The 15,844-nt window shown below is 36.3% G+C and overlaps 1 protein-coding gene across 1 annotated transcript; it reads right to left on the reverse strand.

Annotated features, from left to right (window-relative positions):
• Positions 1-2,516: 2,516 nt before the first annotated feature.
• Positions 2,517-13,098, reverse strand: LOC127853838 (uncharacterized). Its single transcript, XM_052388627.1, has 11 exons — positions 12,879-13,098; positions 11,170-11,325; positions 9,628-9,847; positions 8,477-8,556; positions 7,771-7,847; positions 6,805-6,960; positions 6,213-6,363; positions 5,150-5,292; positions 4,527-4,779; positions 3,902-4,085; positions 2,517-3,485 (listed from the first exon to the last, which is right to left on the reverse strand). Exons 1-11 carry the CDS (start codon positions 12,928-12,930, stop codon positions 3,458-3,460), a joined length of 1,500 nt encoding a protein of 499 aa, XP_052244587.1. The 5' UTR covers positions 12,931-13,098; the 3' UTR covers positions 2,517-3,457.
• Positions 13,099-15,844: the final 2,746 nt, after the last annotated feature.

Genomic DNA, 15,844 nt, shown 5'->3' on the forward strand with positions numbered 1-15,844 from the left:
ATAGTTTTTGTCATAGAAATGTGTTATATAATTGTTAACTGTCTATATTAAGTATGTGTTTACAGTATTTGTACAGCTTTTACCTATTGTACTTTATGTAATTCCTTTCCTTTTAACCATTCAATTGTTTTGTTATGTTATTTGCAATAATGCCTATTTAATGTAACAACAAAATTAACATTTTGCATTTTTTTTTAATTTACATAATATCCTCTTAATTATTTAATTGTATTTTGGCAAGTGAAGGCGGATCTAGACTTGAGCATGAAACCATTGTATCTGATAAAAACATGAGCCTCTTTTCTGGGACAACTGGGCTTTATGCATGTGCGCTACGCTGTCATCCTGAGATTAGCCTGCGGAGTCCACACAGGCTTTCAGAGACAACACTTTCTGCTTTTATGGATTTTTTTTAAATTTAAGATTGTCTCTTTTTGGCAAAAATTCCATTTTAAGCGTTAAGTGTCAGCCCATATTAACAGTATGCAGACTGCACAGGCTAATCTGGGACTACACTTTACACACATGCATTAAGCCCAGTTGTCCCAGAACGAGGATCAATATGATGAGCAGGTAGAACAGTTTCATGTTCAGTCTTCAGCAAGGCATGGCACTTTGATCCAACCTTTTGAACGTAAATGTTCAAAACCAATTGAAAACGTGCTGACCAAGCGCAAAAAAAGTGTTACATCTTACACTGAGCTCAAACATGAACATAATTGAATGCATTTCCGTCAAACAATTTAGCTGTTAGTGAAAAACATCATTGACACTTTTTTCATTACAACTGATGCCTTTTTAAAATGTATTTAATTTAGAAATTAACTAAGAATTTTAATTTTAAGTTCAATTAAAACCATTTATGTCCTCAAGTGCTCACATTGCTCATCACATTGTTCATTCATGCACACTTGTGTATCGTTGAAGTGAATAAAGCAGTAACGTTTGAATGATTTTTTCACAGGAAGTGAACATTGAAATGACAATCGAATTAACTGTATTGCAATAATAACTTGCCATTATATTTAAATGACATGTCTCTCAGTTTATATTAGGAAATTCAGCTAAACTGATAGCGAAATACTTGGTGAGCATTGAGTTAATTAGAATGTGTGCATCATCAATTATAAAGGCAATTACTCTATGTATTAAATCTAGACCAAACTTTTAGTTTTGTGTATGATAAGAAAATCCTAGACATGATTACCCCCCTTTCATGCAACAACTATGCTAAGTGGCCTCTTGCCTTTATATAGACTATACTCAAATTGAATAAATTGAGAACGCTTAAGACCTCGAAATCATTATTTATTAGCAGATAAACACTAACACATAAATAATGTAAAAACTTTAGTAGGCAGGTACAACTTGCAGTATTATACAAATAAATAATAGAACTCTTACACTATTATACAAACATATTTACAAAACTATTACAAAGGAACATTGAGAATTGTCCTTTTAGAATCTTGGCTGAAATGTGGATGTTTTCAAATATCATGAAAATTAAACATGTCAATTTGATCATGTAAATCACAGGTGGTTAGCGTGTGGCTATGATATTAATTAGTGAAAACATCATTTTGAATGATAAATAATCATATTATAACGAAAAATTAACTTTTCGGACAAAAAAAAATTCACTATCAAATATATATATAACAAGGTATGCAACTCAAAATCACCCCAAAACGGGGTGCATCGCTTTGAACAGCCATATCTTCATCAATTGTGCAGCGATTTTCACGATCTCGGTCTTATTCAACGCAGAAATGAATTTCCTTTCTGGAAATGTATATGTCTTGCAATATTTTTTACAAATGCTGGGTCAACTTTTAAGAAATAACACGATACACAACACGCATGACCCAGTTGACAGTGATCATGTATTCTTTATGAATGAAATCTCCAGTTGTAAAGACACACCTCCGCATTGGACCAATGAAATCACTCGTATGTTTAAAATGTCAGTTAGTTGAAATGTATGTAAACAAAGGTTTCAAACGGCGCTGGACAGTTAGTCTTGATGCAGAATGTAACGACAAGAACGGTTATAATGTTTTTTCATACGTTTTATTGAATTATGGTATCGAACTGCATGAACTTTGTAGGGAAGTTGCCCTTTACTCCGTGAAGATTTCAGTCTTAAAGACAGCATGATCACTGTCAACTGGGTCATGCGTGTTGTGTATCGTGTTATTTCTTAAAAGTTGACCCAGCATTTGTAAAAATATTGCAAGACATATACATTTCCAGAAAGGAAATTCATTTCTGCGTTGAATAAGACCGAGATCGTGAAAATCGCTGCAAAATTTATGAAGATATGGCTGTTCAAAGCGATGCACCCCGTTTTGGGGTGATTTTGAGTTGCATACCTTGTTATATATATATTTGATAGTGAAATATTATTTTTTTTCAGAAAAGTTAATTTTTCGTTATAATATGATTATTTATCATTCAAAATGATGTTTTCACTAATTAATATCATAGCCACACGCTAACCACCTGTGATGTAAATGCTACTGATTCGAAAAATGAGTATTAATCCAAAATGAGTATTTCCAGTACAATATATATAGCGGTATCAATTGCAGATTTTTATAAAAGATTCACACTTATCATTTTTTAATCTGAGTATTATCATCATATAAAAAGACAACAAATTAATCACATTTAGTTATACACACTGCAGAAAATACATTTTACCTTAATGAAAAACAGGTATAGATTTGTATCGGTATAAACCCAAGCATTTCAATACAGATATTTACTTACTAAAAATTATTAATACAAATATACTCTGTAATCTCACTTTTTTAATGTATGGCAAACAACCAGAGAATATTGCAGCAATAAAATGTTAAAATGTGTGACATTTGTATAGTTCAGTGCAGCTACTCTGGTTACATCCTTGACGGGCTGTACTTTGCATCTTTATGAGATTATTTACCAATGGTCTACAAATGTTATCACATTTTATTTGTCAAACAATCACAAATCCTGCTGTCATCAACTGAATAGTACACTTAACAAAAAATCACGTGTTTCCACAAACATTGCTAAAATGTATTAGTGTAGGTCGGTTGGATAAACTTTTCTGGTGATCTTTTGTTTAATGATTTTCAATTGAAATACACAAAGCATCCAAATCTAAAACATCCTTTTTAGATACTCTATGTTAAAGTTAACTTAGCATATCAAATAAGGCCAAACAATACTTATAATTCGACGTCACAGTATCACTAGGACGTGTGATTATGCACTACAACTATTGCAGGTGTGATGACGTGAACATTGAACTAAAAAACAGTTTTCAATTTTAACAATGAAAGAATAAATAGTCCGATTGTTGCAAAACGCGCAATAATTTGGCAGTGAGTAGAGCTGAAGCGCAACTTCCAGATCTTCAAGGGAGATAATTCAGTACATCTCAAGGGAGATAACCGTAGACCGAACGTCATACTCGCACCTGACCAGGCTTCAATCTAAAAGCAATTAAAGTGTGTAGTATTTCTTCATTACATATGTTATTGCACGGCGCACACACACAATGGATGCATTCATGGTCGTAACTCTTATTTGGCTCTCCTACGCATGAAAACCTGATAATAGTATGCGTTAAAAAGCACATTTAACTGCAAAGTTACAATATTGAAATGTATGTATGGCCATATTCATAATATAAGTCTACAAATCATTTAACATTTTCGGAACTAATTTTGTATCTGGGCAGTTAGCAACTATCAATCTTGGTCCGTGTGAAGAAAACAATGTGCATGTCATGTGGGAATACTGACCAAGAAACTGTTCAAAGCGGTTAGTTTCCTTAAAGAGTATAATTATCTAATTTATGTAAATGTTAATCTTTTAGCAGAGGTTGACTCAAGAAATCACTGTTTACTTGTCTATAACACGGAGACAGCATATGACGAAGCTCCGGTCGCAGGCGCGGTCCCAGTGCTCTTCTTCCTGTTTGCGTCTGTCGGCCTCAGCGAAGCAGTCGGCAATGTTTTGCGTTTCACCCGCGAACGCCGCGTCGATGCCTTTCCAGCAGCACTGCTCCGTGGCCCCACACCGCCCCTTGTCTGTCATACAAGAGGTTCTTGACTTAGACAAATAATAATTCAGCAGAAAGCAAATTAGTTAATATACATGCATGATGTAAATTAATCCATGCATTGTCTAGGCAATTGTTTGCTCGCTGTAAAAAAAGAATACATATCGACCATAACCTCATTTCATTATTCTTTAATATACGAAACGGCTGCCAGGGTCCGTACCGTTTCAAAGCTCACAAAATTTTAGAATTTTTTAACGCCAGGAAATTCCCCAAATAAAGCAGTCGTTAATTGCGTATTAACAAATTATTACACTTTCAACCAAATTATTTGCTCCGTAAAGACTTTTTTCGAGAAGGCTTAGATAGCTTCGTATATTTGCTTACAACCATTTTATGTGTCACAAACAGCCTCATACATTTCTATCAGCATGTTCTGATGTAAAGCGGCTATAATCATCTGACTCACCTTTTCTACTCCGATGTCGTGACTGCCCCTTCATCTTGTCGTCTGCCCGACTAACATGCTCTTCCTCATTACTATTGTCTACGTCACTAGACTCTAACCCCTCAATGGCAAGGGGTAGCGCGCTGTCGTCTAAGGGACTTTCGTCTCTTTCTAAGTATCGCCCCGCATGTCCGTCTACCAAAAACTGACTTGCGGTGTTTGAAACTTTTGTTGCCGTTTGACCTTCTTTAGACGAACTGCTCTTTGCAATTTTCTGAAGATAAAAAGAATTAAACGTTATTAAAATGGTTGAAAAGCCCAAGCATCAACCCGTTAACAACAATTGATAATGGCATGTTTGACATTAACGTTGTTACGCCATATATCTATATATAGAACGAAACTAAATGGTTTGCTTTAACATTAAATGATGATATAAGGGTCAACAAATATATTTTATGACATTCTATAAAAAATATCGTTATAAGTAAGACATACAAGTAATTTATGAACTGTTACAAAGGGAAACTATGCTCATGTAGTAAGTCGTTGTCCACGCTTACCAAACATATACGTAAACAAGCAACAATATCATTCGTTAACCCCCATCCAATATATACAGAAATGACCATTCAAAGGTTTACCAGTGGCGCGCCTTCAAAGTAGTCTAGGTCGTTGACCGGATCGAACGCGTCCAGACTGAAGCCGCCCTGCCTCAGCCCCTGGTCATCCTTGAGCATCCCCTGGCTCCCGGCGCTCGCGTCGAAACACTCGTACCGGTACTCGCCTGGGGAAACACAGGCAACCAAGCATATGAGCGCCAATCGGAAAACGTGGCTTAATGCATGTGCGTAAAGTGTCGTCCCAGATTAGCCTGTGCAGTCCGCAAGGGCTAATCAGGGACGACACTTTCCGCCGAAACTAACTTTTCGCTAAGGAGACGAATTTGCTGCCATTTTTTTTTCATAGAATGGTATTGACTCGTGGCCTGAGTAGTAAAAAAGAAGTTCCATTAAGAGAAATTGCTTTGCATGCCTATTAAATAATGTTTGTTCGCGCCTATAGTCTTAATATATAACAAAATATTTCTCAAATGAAAGATGCGTCTTGGAATAATACAAGCAGACAGACTGAACTGCAATCAAGGCTAAGATTTGGGCGATTGGCCAGCATATATTTTTCAATAAAAGGATGAATTTGAGATATGATCTGTTTATATTCCATCGATAGTTATAACACGTATATGCACAATCCAATCGTTTTATTTCAAAATCTTTGGCAACTTCAGATAAACAGAAAGGCGATCCAATCTTTGTTACTGTACCGCTTAATAATCTACATGTAGTATAAATTTAGCATCAAACTGGGAAAACCGGGTTAAATGCATGTGCGTAAAGTGTTTTCCCATATTTCCCTTTTTAATCCGGGACAACACTTTCAGCAGTAAAGGTATTTTTCATTTAAACGAAGCCTCTTCTAAGCGAAAATCCAGTTACGGCGGAATGTGTCGTCCCTGATAAACCTGTGCCGACTGCACAGGCTAATCAGGGATAACACTTTATGCACATGCATTAAGCCCCGCTTTCCCAGAGCGAGACTCAGGTCTACCTAACAAACTTCTACAGTAAGGAACATTGTGTCACACCGGTCTTACTGACAATAACGTAGTGACGTCACCATCTATGTATAGAAAGCAGTAAGGAATACCTATCTCCAGGCAGCAATCGGAGCGCTTCTGCGACACCCATTTCTGTTGAGGCTTTGTTAACGGGACCGCCGTCTCACCCGTGGCACAAAACTGGTCAATGCGTCTGCGACGAACGTCCGAAAAGCACTCCCGTATATTCGAAGCCCCGTGCTGGAAAAAAAATAATTGCACTAGGTCGTGGGGTTGAATTCATAAAAGTCCTTTACTTAAGTTATGTTTGTTAAATTAAGAAATCGCTGTTACCCTGAACTCGAATAGATTCTGTTTACGAAAGGTTTAGACCGAACCTCTAAACGTTTTAATATAAAACATGACAAGTCGTGAAAGTAATTAAATTAATTTGGAATGTCTCCGAAAGGTTTCCGATTGTTTAATATGTTTTCATTGTATATGTAGAGGTACAAGGGCAATAACTTCTTTTCGAGCAACGTGTGCCTAGGGAAGGTAATGATGCATTACCTCAGTGACATTTAAGAGTCTTTCGAGAAATAGACATTTTTTATTTAATACTCTTTTTTCAATCTTAATATGAGTTCATGATTGAAAACTGTGACGTCTTCCCGAGATTTTGCGCATGCGCATTGCACTGACCTGTTGACAACATAGGTCCGTAGTGTGTTTGAGGTGTTGCAATAGTAGATCCACGTGGTCTTGTTCACCAAACTGCAATCCCGAAGTGCCGACCATCTTAGGCTCGTATTTTTTATTTAATTTACACAACATCTGTATACGTTTATCTGTAGACATCTGAAATAAGAACAACATAACACTGCATTTATCATTATTTTTATAATAACTTATAAGTATTATAATGACTAAAATCGTGCTAGATATATATTGGTATAATAAAGTGTGTGTTTGTTTATCATAGTGGTGGCCCTCCCGATTTAGGGCCAGCCAGTTTCAAATTTACTGATGACCACATTCACTCCTGATCTCTATGCACCAATCGATTTAACTGGATGCAAGGTAGGCATCCGGCCCTCTCAGACGGATCGCCTTGTAAGACTCGAACCTTCGCCTAAATCTCCGTAGGCAAACGCCTTAACCATTAGGCCTTATCGAAAGACTATATAGGTAACTCATTTTATGTTCGCACATGCATATGCGGTACGTATAGCATTGCCCAGTGCAAACTACATATATTTTGAAATTAACATCAAGTTAAAATATGTACAAATGAATACATTTTTAATCGGAATATGATGAACACTTAGAAGACCATCAACTAAATAACTATAACATTATTAAGGCATTTATCGAAAAACGAAGCTATATGTTTAGTATATGTCCTCGTTGACTGGTCCTCGTTTAACATTGAAATCAACAATATTTTGTTTGCAGCAGTTTAGCTTGTCATTTAAAATGATCAGGGACTTTTGCGTCTCATACAATCTTGTTTTTATTTTAAAAATGTAACATTTTATTCTATTAAATCATGTCTTTAGATAACACAAAGGTGGTCCGAACTTTTATCCTGTCTAATTAGGATCTTCTATATCTAATTTGAAAAGGTTTACAGTAATGTGTCCTGAAAATATGTAATCCATGACTTACGATTGTCTCTGTCACGGTTGTCTCTGTTACGACCCTCGATGGGGTGGGCGATGTCTCTTCTATGGCAGACGGGATGACTGAAAAAGCAAGCATAGGACACATGAAATGCCAATAACATGGATAACATGTTCATCGAGTATTGCGTCGACTGATTAATTAGATAACCCGATGACTTTACTTCAAATCTTAAGACAAACCATCTTAGACAAAGGAAATCGGGAGTGATCAATCGTGTTGTTACTGGTCTAAGTTTACATCCATTGTTACAGATAAATATTGTTTTCCTTTCAGTTGTACTACACACAATCCTTGAATCTTGAGACTAAACTATAAAACCCAAAACCTATGTGAGTTTCATACACTCCTTTGTATATACATGTACAAAAATCAACGTTAATAAGCCCTAAGATAAAACCTATTCATTTAAGCTCGTTTGTATTGACCGTCCCTTTCCTCTGTAGAACCAGTACTAGAGAATATTATGAGAACGCCCCTAGACTGTGGCACGAACCCGGGCCTCCAGATCGCTATGCGAACAGCATACAAATATATTCTATTCCACCGCAACTTCGAATCAGATTCACTGATGTTTATCATATGTTTGAGAACAAAACAAGCACACCTAAATATATGTTTAATGACTGCACAATATATCGAATATGTCTTTATCCAACGCAACATAATTAACAAATTAAAAATATTCTACCGCAGATGGTCTTTGCCAGGGCCCCACTCGTAGAGTTGGCATCCTCGATGTAGTACAACGAATCTGCATGCACTGTTACCCTGTGACAAATTAAATTTAAGTGTAACCACACCGGCTTCATATCATCAATTGCTTTGATTTTATACACGTTTATATATATGTTTAATGTATCTTTTAGTATTACGATGTCAAATCTTTGGACAATCTTGTAGATGCGATAAAATATTCATATTTGATATTTCTTACCCAGTTAAATTATTTATGTCATTGCTTGCAGAAAATTAGGGCAAATATGTACATTTATTCTTTTATAGAACCTCATACTTTTTTAGGAAACGAATGGTACAAGATAAAATAAAGCTGTATGTTGCATTAAATAATAAATATCATAAAGCCATTAAAGTTGTTATGTTAAAGGGGCCTTTACACAGATTTTGGCATTGTTCAAGTTTGTCATTAAATGCTTTATTTTGATAAATGTAAACATTGGATCTAAAAAGCTCCAGTAAAAAATCAAGAATACAATTAAAAAAAAAAGAAAACCCTCAGCAGGACTCGAACCACTGACCCCTGGAGTCCTGGAGCAAAAAACCTACGCAATAGACCACTCGAACCTCCTTCCTTATACAAATGATGGTGTATTTTATACTTCATATAAGCGATCCTTGTAGTTTCACAAAATATAATGACAACAACAGAACTCTCCAAATTATTCAATCGTTTCGCGCTGCAACGCTTTATAATTTTCATGTTTTTAAATCGTCAAAAGATGCATATAAAGGCCATTTAGAGCATGGTAAATGTTTAGTATTACGGTTTCCTCACAAATATCATAAATAAAACGAAAATTTGCGATAATGAAACAACTTTTTTCAACTTTGTCAATTTACCAAACCGTGAAAAGGCCCCTTAAAGGTCAATTCGATAAAAACAAGTATATGTTTTAGTGACATTCCTGCATTATATCTGCAAAATAAATCTGTCTGGATGCACATTCTTGAATTATTGCGTTAACTTCATATTCAAAAATAACTTTAATTTGTTGTTTGTTGTAACGCAAAATGTATTATAATATCTCGAAAATATATAACAATGACCAGACATTCGTGGTAGAAAGAAGACTACATTGTCAAGCGAAACGCGATGTTCACCTGAAGTGCAAGCATCCACAACGCGGTGCCTGCCATTTGAAGAGCGCCCGTCCCATGGGATGTTTCTGCTCGGTGGTGACGATATCCGGGCAGCCCTGGGGCGAATGGAGGCTGGGACCATCGATGACCCACCGGCCATGGCCGCATGACTTGTCGATGGGGTCAACGGTGATCGTGGCGTCGTTGAACTTGTGCCTCTTGGACGTAGTCTGAACGCGAACTGTAGTGGATAATGAAACAAGGTGGCGTTTTTATTACATTTTAATCCAATTTTCCCATATGGCCTCGCCCGTATTTGACTTATGTGTTGGGTTACGAGGGATAGTATGAGATATAGTAGACGCCCCTTTTTTCCAGATACGTCTTGTGCGAAAGACGAGCTGGTAGGAAAGTGTCGAGCGAGGGATTGAACCTGCGACACTGAGTTGTGAAACTCGTGTGTTACCACATATCCACCAATCCGCTGACAAAGTCACCGATTGTTTCATGGGCTGCCTCAGCCTGTTTACATGATATGATGCCTATCTATGTACTCGAACAGATGAAAATGTTTTAATATTTTAGTAACAATATTGTATTTGCTTTGGTCGATTTTGCCGATATATTGACCGATTTCATTCTTTGCAGGAAAAAAACAACCTCTCTGAAGTAGTAAAGCATCGAATATCGAAACTGAACCTGATTCTAGTATTACAGTGACATGTAATTCATTTAGAATTGATTTGCGCGAATGCATCTTGCCCGTTCTAACCACAGGATATTCATAATTACCTTGAACTAATGACAGAGACAAATGCGTATTGACATGTGAAGCAATCAGTTGCTGAGTTTGTCCCAAGAGTCAAGGCGTAAGGTCAAATATTAATGTAAAATCTACAGGATTATTTGTTTACATGTATAGCCTTTTATAAACTGTTAATTTCATACTCAGTTACGTATCCTGTAGGGATAAAAGTAAGTTTCACTCTTTCCTGATATATTTTGCGTTAATAGGCTTTTTCAAAGTTTGTTTTTACAAATTGGCTACATTTTCTGTGGTACTCAACAAAACAATTGTATGTTTACGTCAAAGCAAACAAAATAATTTCGACTAATGCTTTTAGCAGATCAACCAAAAAATGTATCAGAGATACGAGATTCACTATTTCCGTTATAGTAGCTACTAATTGTTTTGTATGCATGATTCTGAATTGATATTGAGTGAACGATTTGGAACTATGTATAACAAATATTGCCGATGCGCTTACTGCTTCAGACCTTATGAACTTTTCGATAGAGATTTACGGCGAACACAAATTGAGGACACAGCGTTCTCGTATCTGCCGTACGAGAAATATAAAAATGTAAAACGAAGACCATATGTCCCTTTATACACTATATCGATTCGAAAATAATAAAACACGTTATTAATATGAAAGAAATGCCTTTTAACTTAAATAATTTTTGTCGCGGAACGGCTTATTATCTACGTGTTACTTTACCTACAAATTCAGGATGAATTAATTATGTTACAGTATATGTAATGTACAATAATAAACGTACGTATATATTCTTGATCCGGCTTATAGCCGTTGATGGCCTCTCGCATATCCAGCCAGAAGAGCGCCCTCTCCTCTATCCGGTTGTCGGCGCGTGTCAGGCCCGCGGGCAGACCTCGGTGTCGCGGGCACGTGCTCATCGCGAGGCTCATGGAGAACACTGAAGAAACATTTCGATAATGCACTTTAAAAGTATAAATGCACTGTTTAATAGTGTGTGCTTCATTTTTTTTATTAAAAATATTTCCGATTTAAATAGTTCTGATGAAGTTGCAAATTAAAACTGTTGCATGATTGCGCTTTATATGTGGACATGTATTGCTTGCTTCTTTAAAAAAAAAACTATGAATATGATTGTTCCGAGCTGAATGCTTTCTTCGCGCCGCCTTGAATATTGTAATCTGTGAATAACGTTACTCACTGACGGATATTGACATACCCCGACTAATACATACTTGTCTCAATTTTATGACGTAGTTTTGGGGTTCTGATGTAATACATTAGGTAAATGTAAAACATTGTCAGATTCATCGCACTGTCAACTTTTATTTGCTCTGACCATGTTTCCGGATGATTAATAAGAGTGTTCTGTTGTATAAATGTTTGTTTTTTTCAATAATCTGCACATTTTTTTTAATAGTGACTGCACTGTTTTGATATATACTTTGTCGCCTGTATCACTTTAAAAATTCGTTAATGCTTTACAATTCAGTGTAACGTAAATCAATTATTGTTACGTAAGTCACTGTATACTAATGACTCATACAAAATATGAATACAATTATATTAACAACTAGGCATACACATTTACAAAATAGAATACATTTACAGACATTTAACGATCGCAAGTTAAGTCATACTATTAACAAATGTTATATACAATGTCCACAGGTGTTCAAGTTGACATTCTTCTTACTATCGTAGCACTTAGAAAATATCGAGCAGTTTCGGGAAGAATTATGGGATATGGTCAATCTATAAATACTGCAATAAAACAGCAAAAACAAATTATTGGTCTTGTGCAGCCCTATTTAACTAATTCAGAAAATACTTGTGCGTATAAAAAATACAATATTTCATTTTTTTTTAAATTGTTAAGTTACATATCGTCGAATACAGACTGGAATTGTTTTCTATGTCTCAATATCAGAGTAACTAAAATCCTTTAAAAATGAATGAGGTCTTGATTATTTTTTTAATCAAATTAATTAACTATTAAGTTATTAATATATTTAATTTACAGACCATTTACAAATTATTCTATCATTTTTAAGTATGCATTGATACTTATAAGATGCGTGTCAGTTAATGAAATCGTAATAATGTTTTCGCACCAAAGTTTCATTAATGTTAAATACATTGTGTTTTGCCGGATACCCATTAAATTATTATAATAACATATTCAAACAGTAGTGTGAAACAATATATATTCCGGTCGTTGTAGTCAATATTGGGACTAATTAATGAACTGAATTAGGATGTTGAAAGATCTATTCTCAGCTGTCAGGTTCTAGCATTTATTTAATGACATTCAAGTTTATTTATTTAAGAATTTGTTAAGCATTTATATTGACATTCATTTAAATATTTTAAAAGTATTTATCTTTTTTTACATAATTTGTGCAACTCATTAAATAGTAAATTGCATTTTTTTATATTGACAATTATTTAATAACACAATCAGATCTAAATCAAACTTAATGTACTACTCACCGGCAAACAACACGTCAACAACGCTAAACATACGGAGTCGGCTGTAAGCCATAATTTATCAATTAATATATCTAACACTGTTACTGGTATCACGTCGATATCCCTTCCTTGTCTTAAATGGTCGCACCAATTGGTCAGGCGACTTTAAATAACACTACCACACGTTGCAGAGAGTCGCTATTCAATGGCAGCGACAGATGCGCGCCCTAACTGTTTTAAGAGGTTTAAAAGCACGTCTGCCCCGATCGTGGTTTCACTCGTGGAGACCACTTGTGCGTACTTAAATGTAATCATCGTGAAGAATCAGTCAACCGTTGTCAAATAGGGCGTTCGGGGACCTTATGAAGAAGGGCCATACAATAGAGAATATTTGTGGGGAAATCTAGGGCAAATAGGAGCGGCCATCGCTCTCTGTCCCTGTCTGGTTCGTCGCCTCGGTACTCCTGGTGGGATGGGCGTGAACTTCGGGACCGAAATTTGCATGTTTGTTGGATTCTCGGTTGTTGTTGTTTATTTAATTATATTTTATTTTTATAATATTTCCAGCTAGTCGCAATAATCCAACTACCAGCTACTGATCCTGCGTGGCGTTTTCAAGGGGCCGTCCATATCGTGCGTCATGCTCAAATGGGAAGGGGTGTACAAAAGAGTGAAAGTGTGTGACATGGGTAGGGGGGTCAGGCCATGTGTGACATCACACATTTATTTATTTATTTATTTTGTAATATATATATTTTTTATAGAAAAATTTAATAGCTTTAATACTTTTTTTACAAACAAAGTGAAACATTTTAATTAGTTTAATGTCAAAACAGCATGCCATGCGTATCTCCTGAATGTGTTGCTCACGATGACCCTGACTAGGAGTGTGAGTATGCTGTTTTATGTATAGCCTTGACTTTGCAATTCTTTGTCCGCTGCGTAATTATGTAAATTATGTAACTGAGCGAGAAGTTAAAGTATCTTAAACTTGACCTCATCTATTGTAATATGAAAAAGCAGCAGAATGATGTGTATTATATAATTGTCAAGTCTATTTTTGTGTTTTCAAATTCAAATTCAATCTACGTTGAGTTACTGCTTAAATGAATAATTGTTACAACTGTTGTCAATGCACTTTTCTACTTTTAAAGTCATTTTAATTATGCAATTGTTCTTTTAAGTAGATTATTTAAATTTTAATACAGTTTAATAGTGAGTGTGTTTAACATTAAATGTTAGGTGGGGGGATCCCAATATTTGTGACAGTTTGTGACAGAGGGAGGGGGAGGGGGGTAAATACGTGGACATAAATAGAGTGACGAACTTCATGAACTGAATCTAAGCCGAACATAATTACAGGTACCCGCGCGCGAGCCTTCTATTTACTGTTTGGGTGAAAGGAAGAAATCGGGAACTGCATTGAATAATTAAGGACTTGTTGACAAACAGCAACGGTCAAAAGTTCAATAATGCGCATGGGATTGACATGGCCCTGGGTAACACCAGCTCATCGACAAACGTCAGATTTGGAGCATTTTCAATCAATGAGAATAATTACTTGGAAGAAAGTAGAGCAAGCGTGATAAGAATATCAATAACTTATTAAATGAATAGGGATATTTGTTTTACATATTGACTGACTACAGCGGACATATTTTAATACTTAATGCCTAATGAATGACTCAATTGGACACATGTTACACATTGACTGACTCAAGCGGACACATGTTACACATTGACTGACTCAAGCGGACACATGTTACACATTGACTGACTCAAGCGGACACATGTTACACATTGACTGACTCAAGCGGACACATGTTACACATTGACTGACTCAAGCGGACGCATGTTACACATTGACTGACACAAGCGGACACAGGCTACACTTTGACTGACTTAAGCGGACACATGTTACACATTGACTGACTCAATCGAACGCATGTTACACATAAACTGACTAAAATGGACGCATGTTACACATTGACTGACTCAAGCGGACACATGTTACACATTGACTGTCAATCGAACACATGTTAAACATTGACTGATTCTAGCAGACACGTGATACAAATGAACGGACTCGAGCCGACACATGTTACACATTGACTGTCAATCGGACACGTGTTACACATTGACTGAATAGAGCGGACACGTGTTACAGATTGACTTACTCAAGCGGACACATGTTTCACATTGACTGACTCGAGCGGACACATGTTACAGATTACCTGTTACACATCATCATCATCATCATCGTCATCATCATCATCATCATCATCATCATCATCATCATCATCATCATCATCATCATCATCATCATGAAAATCATCATCATCATCATCATCATCATCCTCCTCATCGTCCTCATCGTCATCATCATCATCATCATCGTAATCGTCGTCGTCGTCATCATCATCATCATCATCATCATCATCATCATCATCATCATCATCATCATCATCATCTTCATCATCATCATCATGAAAATCATCATCATCATCATCATCATCATCGTCGTCGTAGTCGTCCTATTCATCATCATCATCATCATCATCATCATGATTATCATCATCACCATGGTAACATCATGTGGGGATTGGTCATGAAATCCTTACCACGACCATTCAAGTAGGACCGTTGTCAGTGACTGGCACGTTGTACTGGTAAGCGTGGTCGGGTGGTGCGGATGTCGAGTGGTTACACTCTGGTCTACCATTCCAGAGGTCCCCGGTTCAAATCCCGGCCGGGGCACTGGAAATTTCAGAAATGCTTCAAGTGTTTCCCACCCAACTAGAGATGTACTAGCATGAAACCCAGGTTATTCTCGCGTGTATCGGTGCTATACACTGAACACGTAAAAGAACCAAGGTATCTATTCGCAAAGAGCTAGGGTATCGCACCCGGATTCCTTGTATCCCAATACTGTCTCTTCTGCTTGCTGTCTCTTCATCAAAGCCAAAGGATCCCATTGGAAATAAGTG

Source organism: Dreissena polymorpha, chromosome 12 (assembly GCF_020536995.1).
Source record: "Dreissena polymorpha isolate Duluth1 chromosome 12, UMN_Dpol_1.0, whole genome shotgun sequence".
Lineage (NCBI taxonomy): Eukaryota > Metazoa > Mollusca > Bivalvia > Myida > Dreissenidae > Dreissena > Dreissena polymorpha.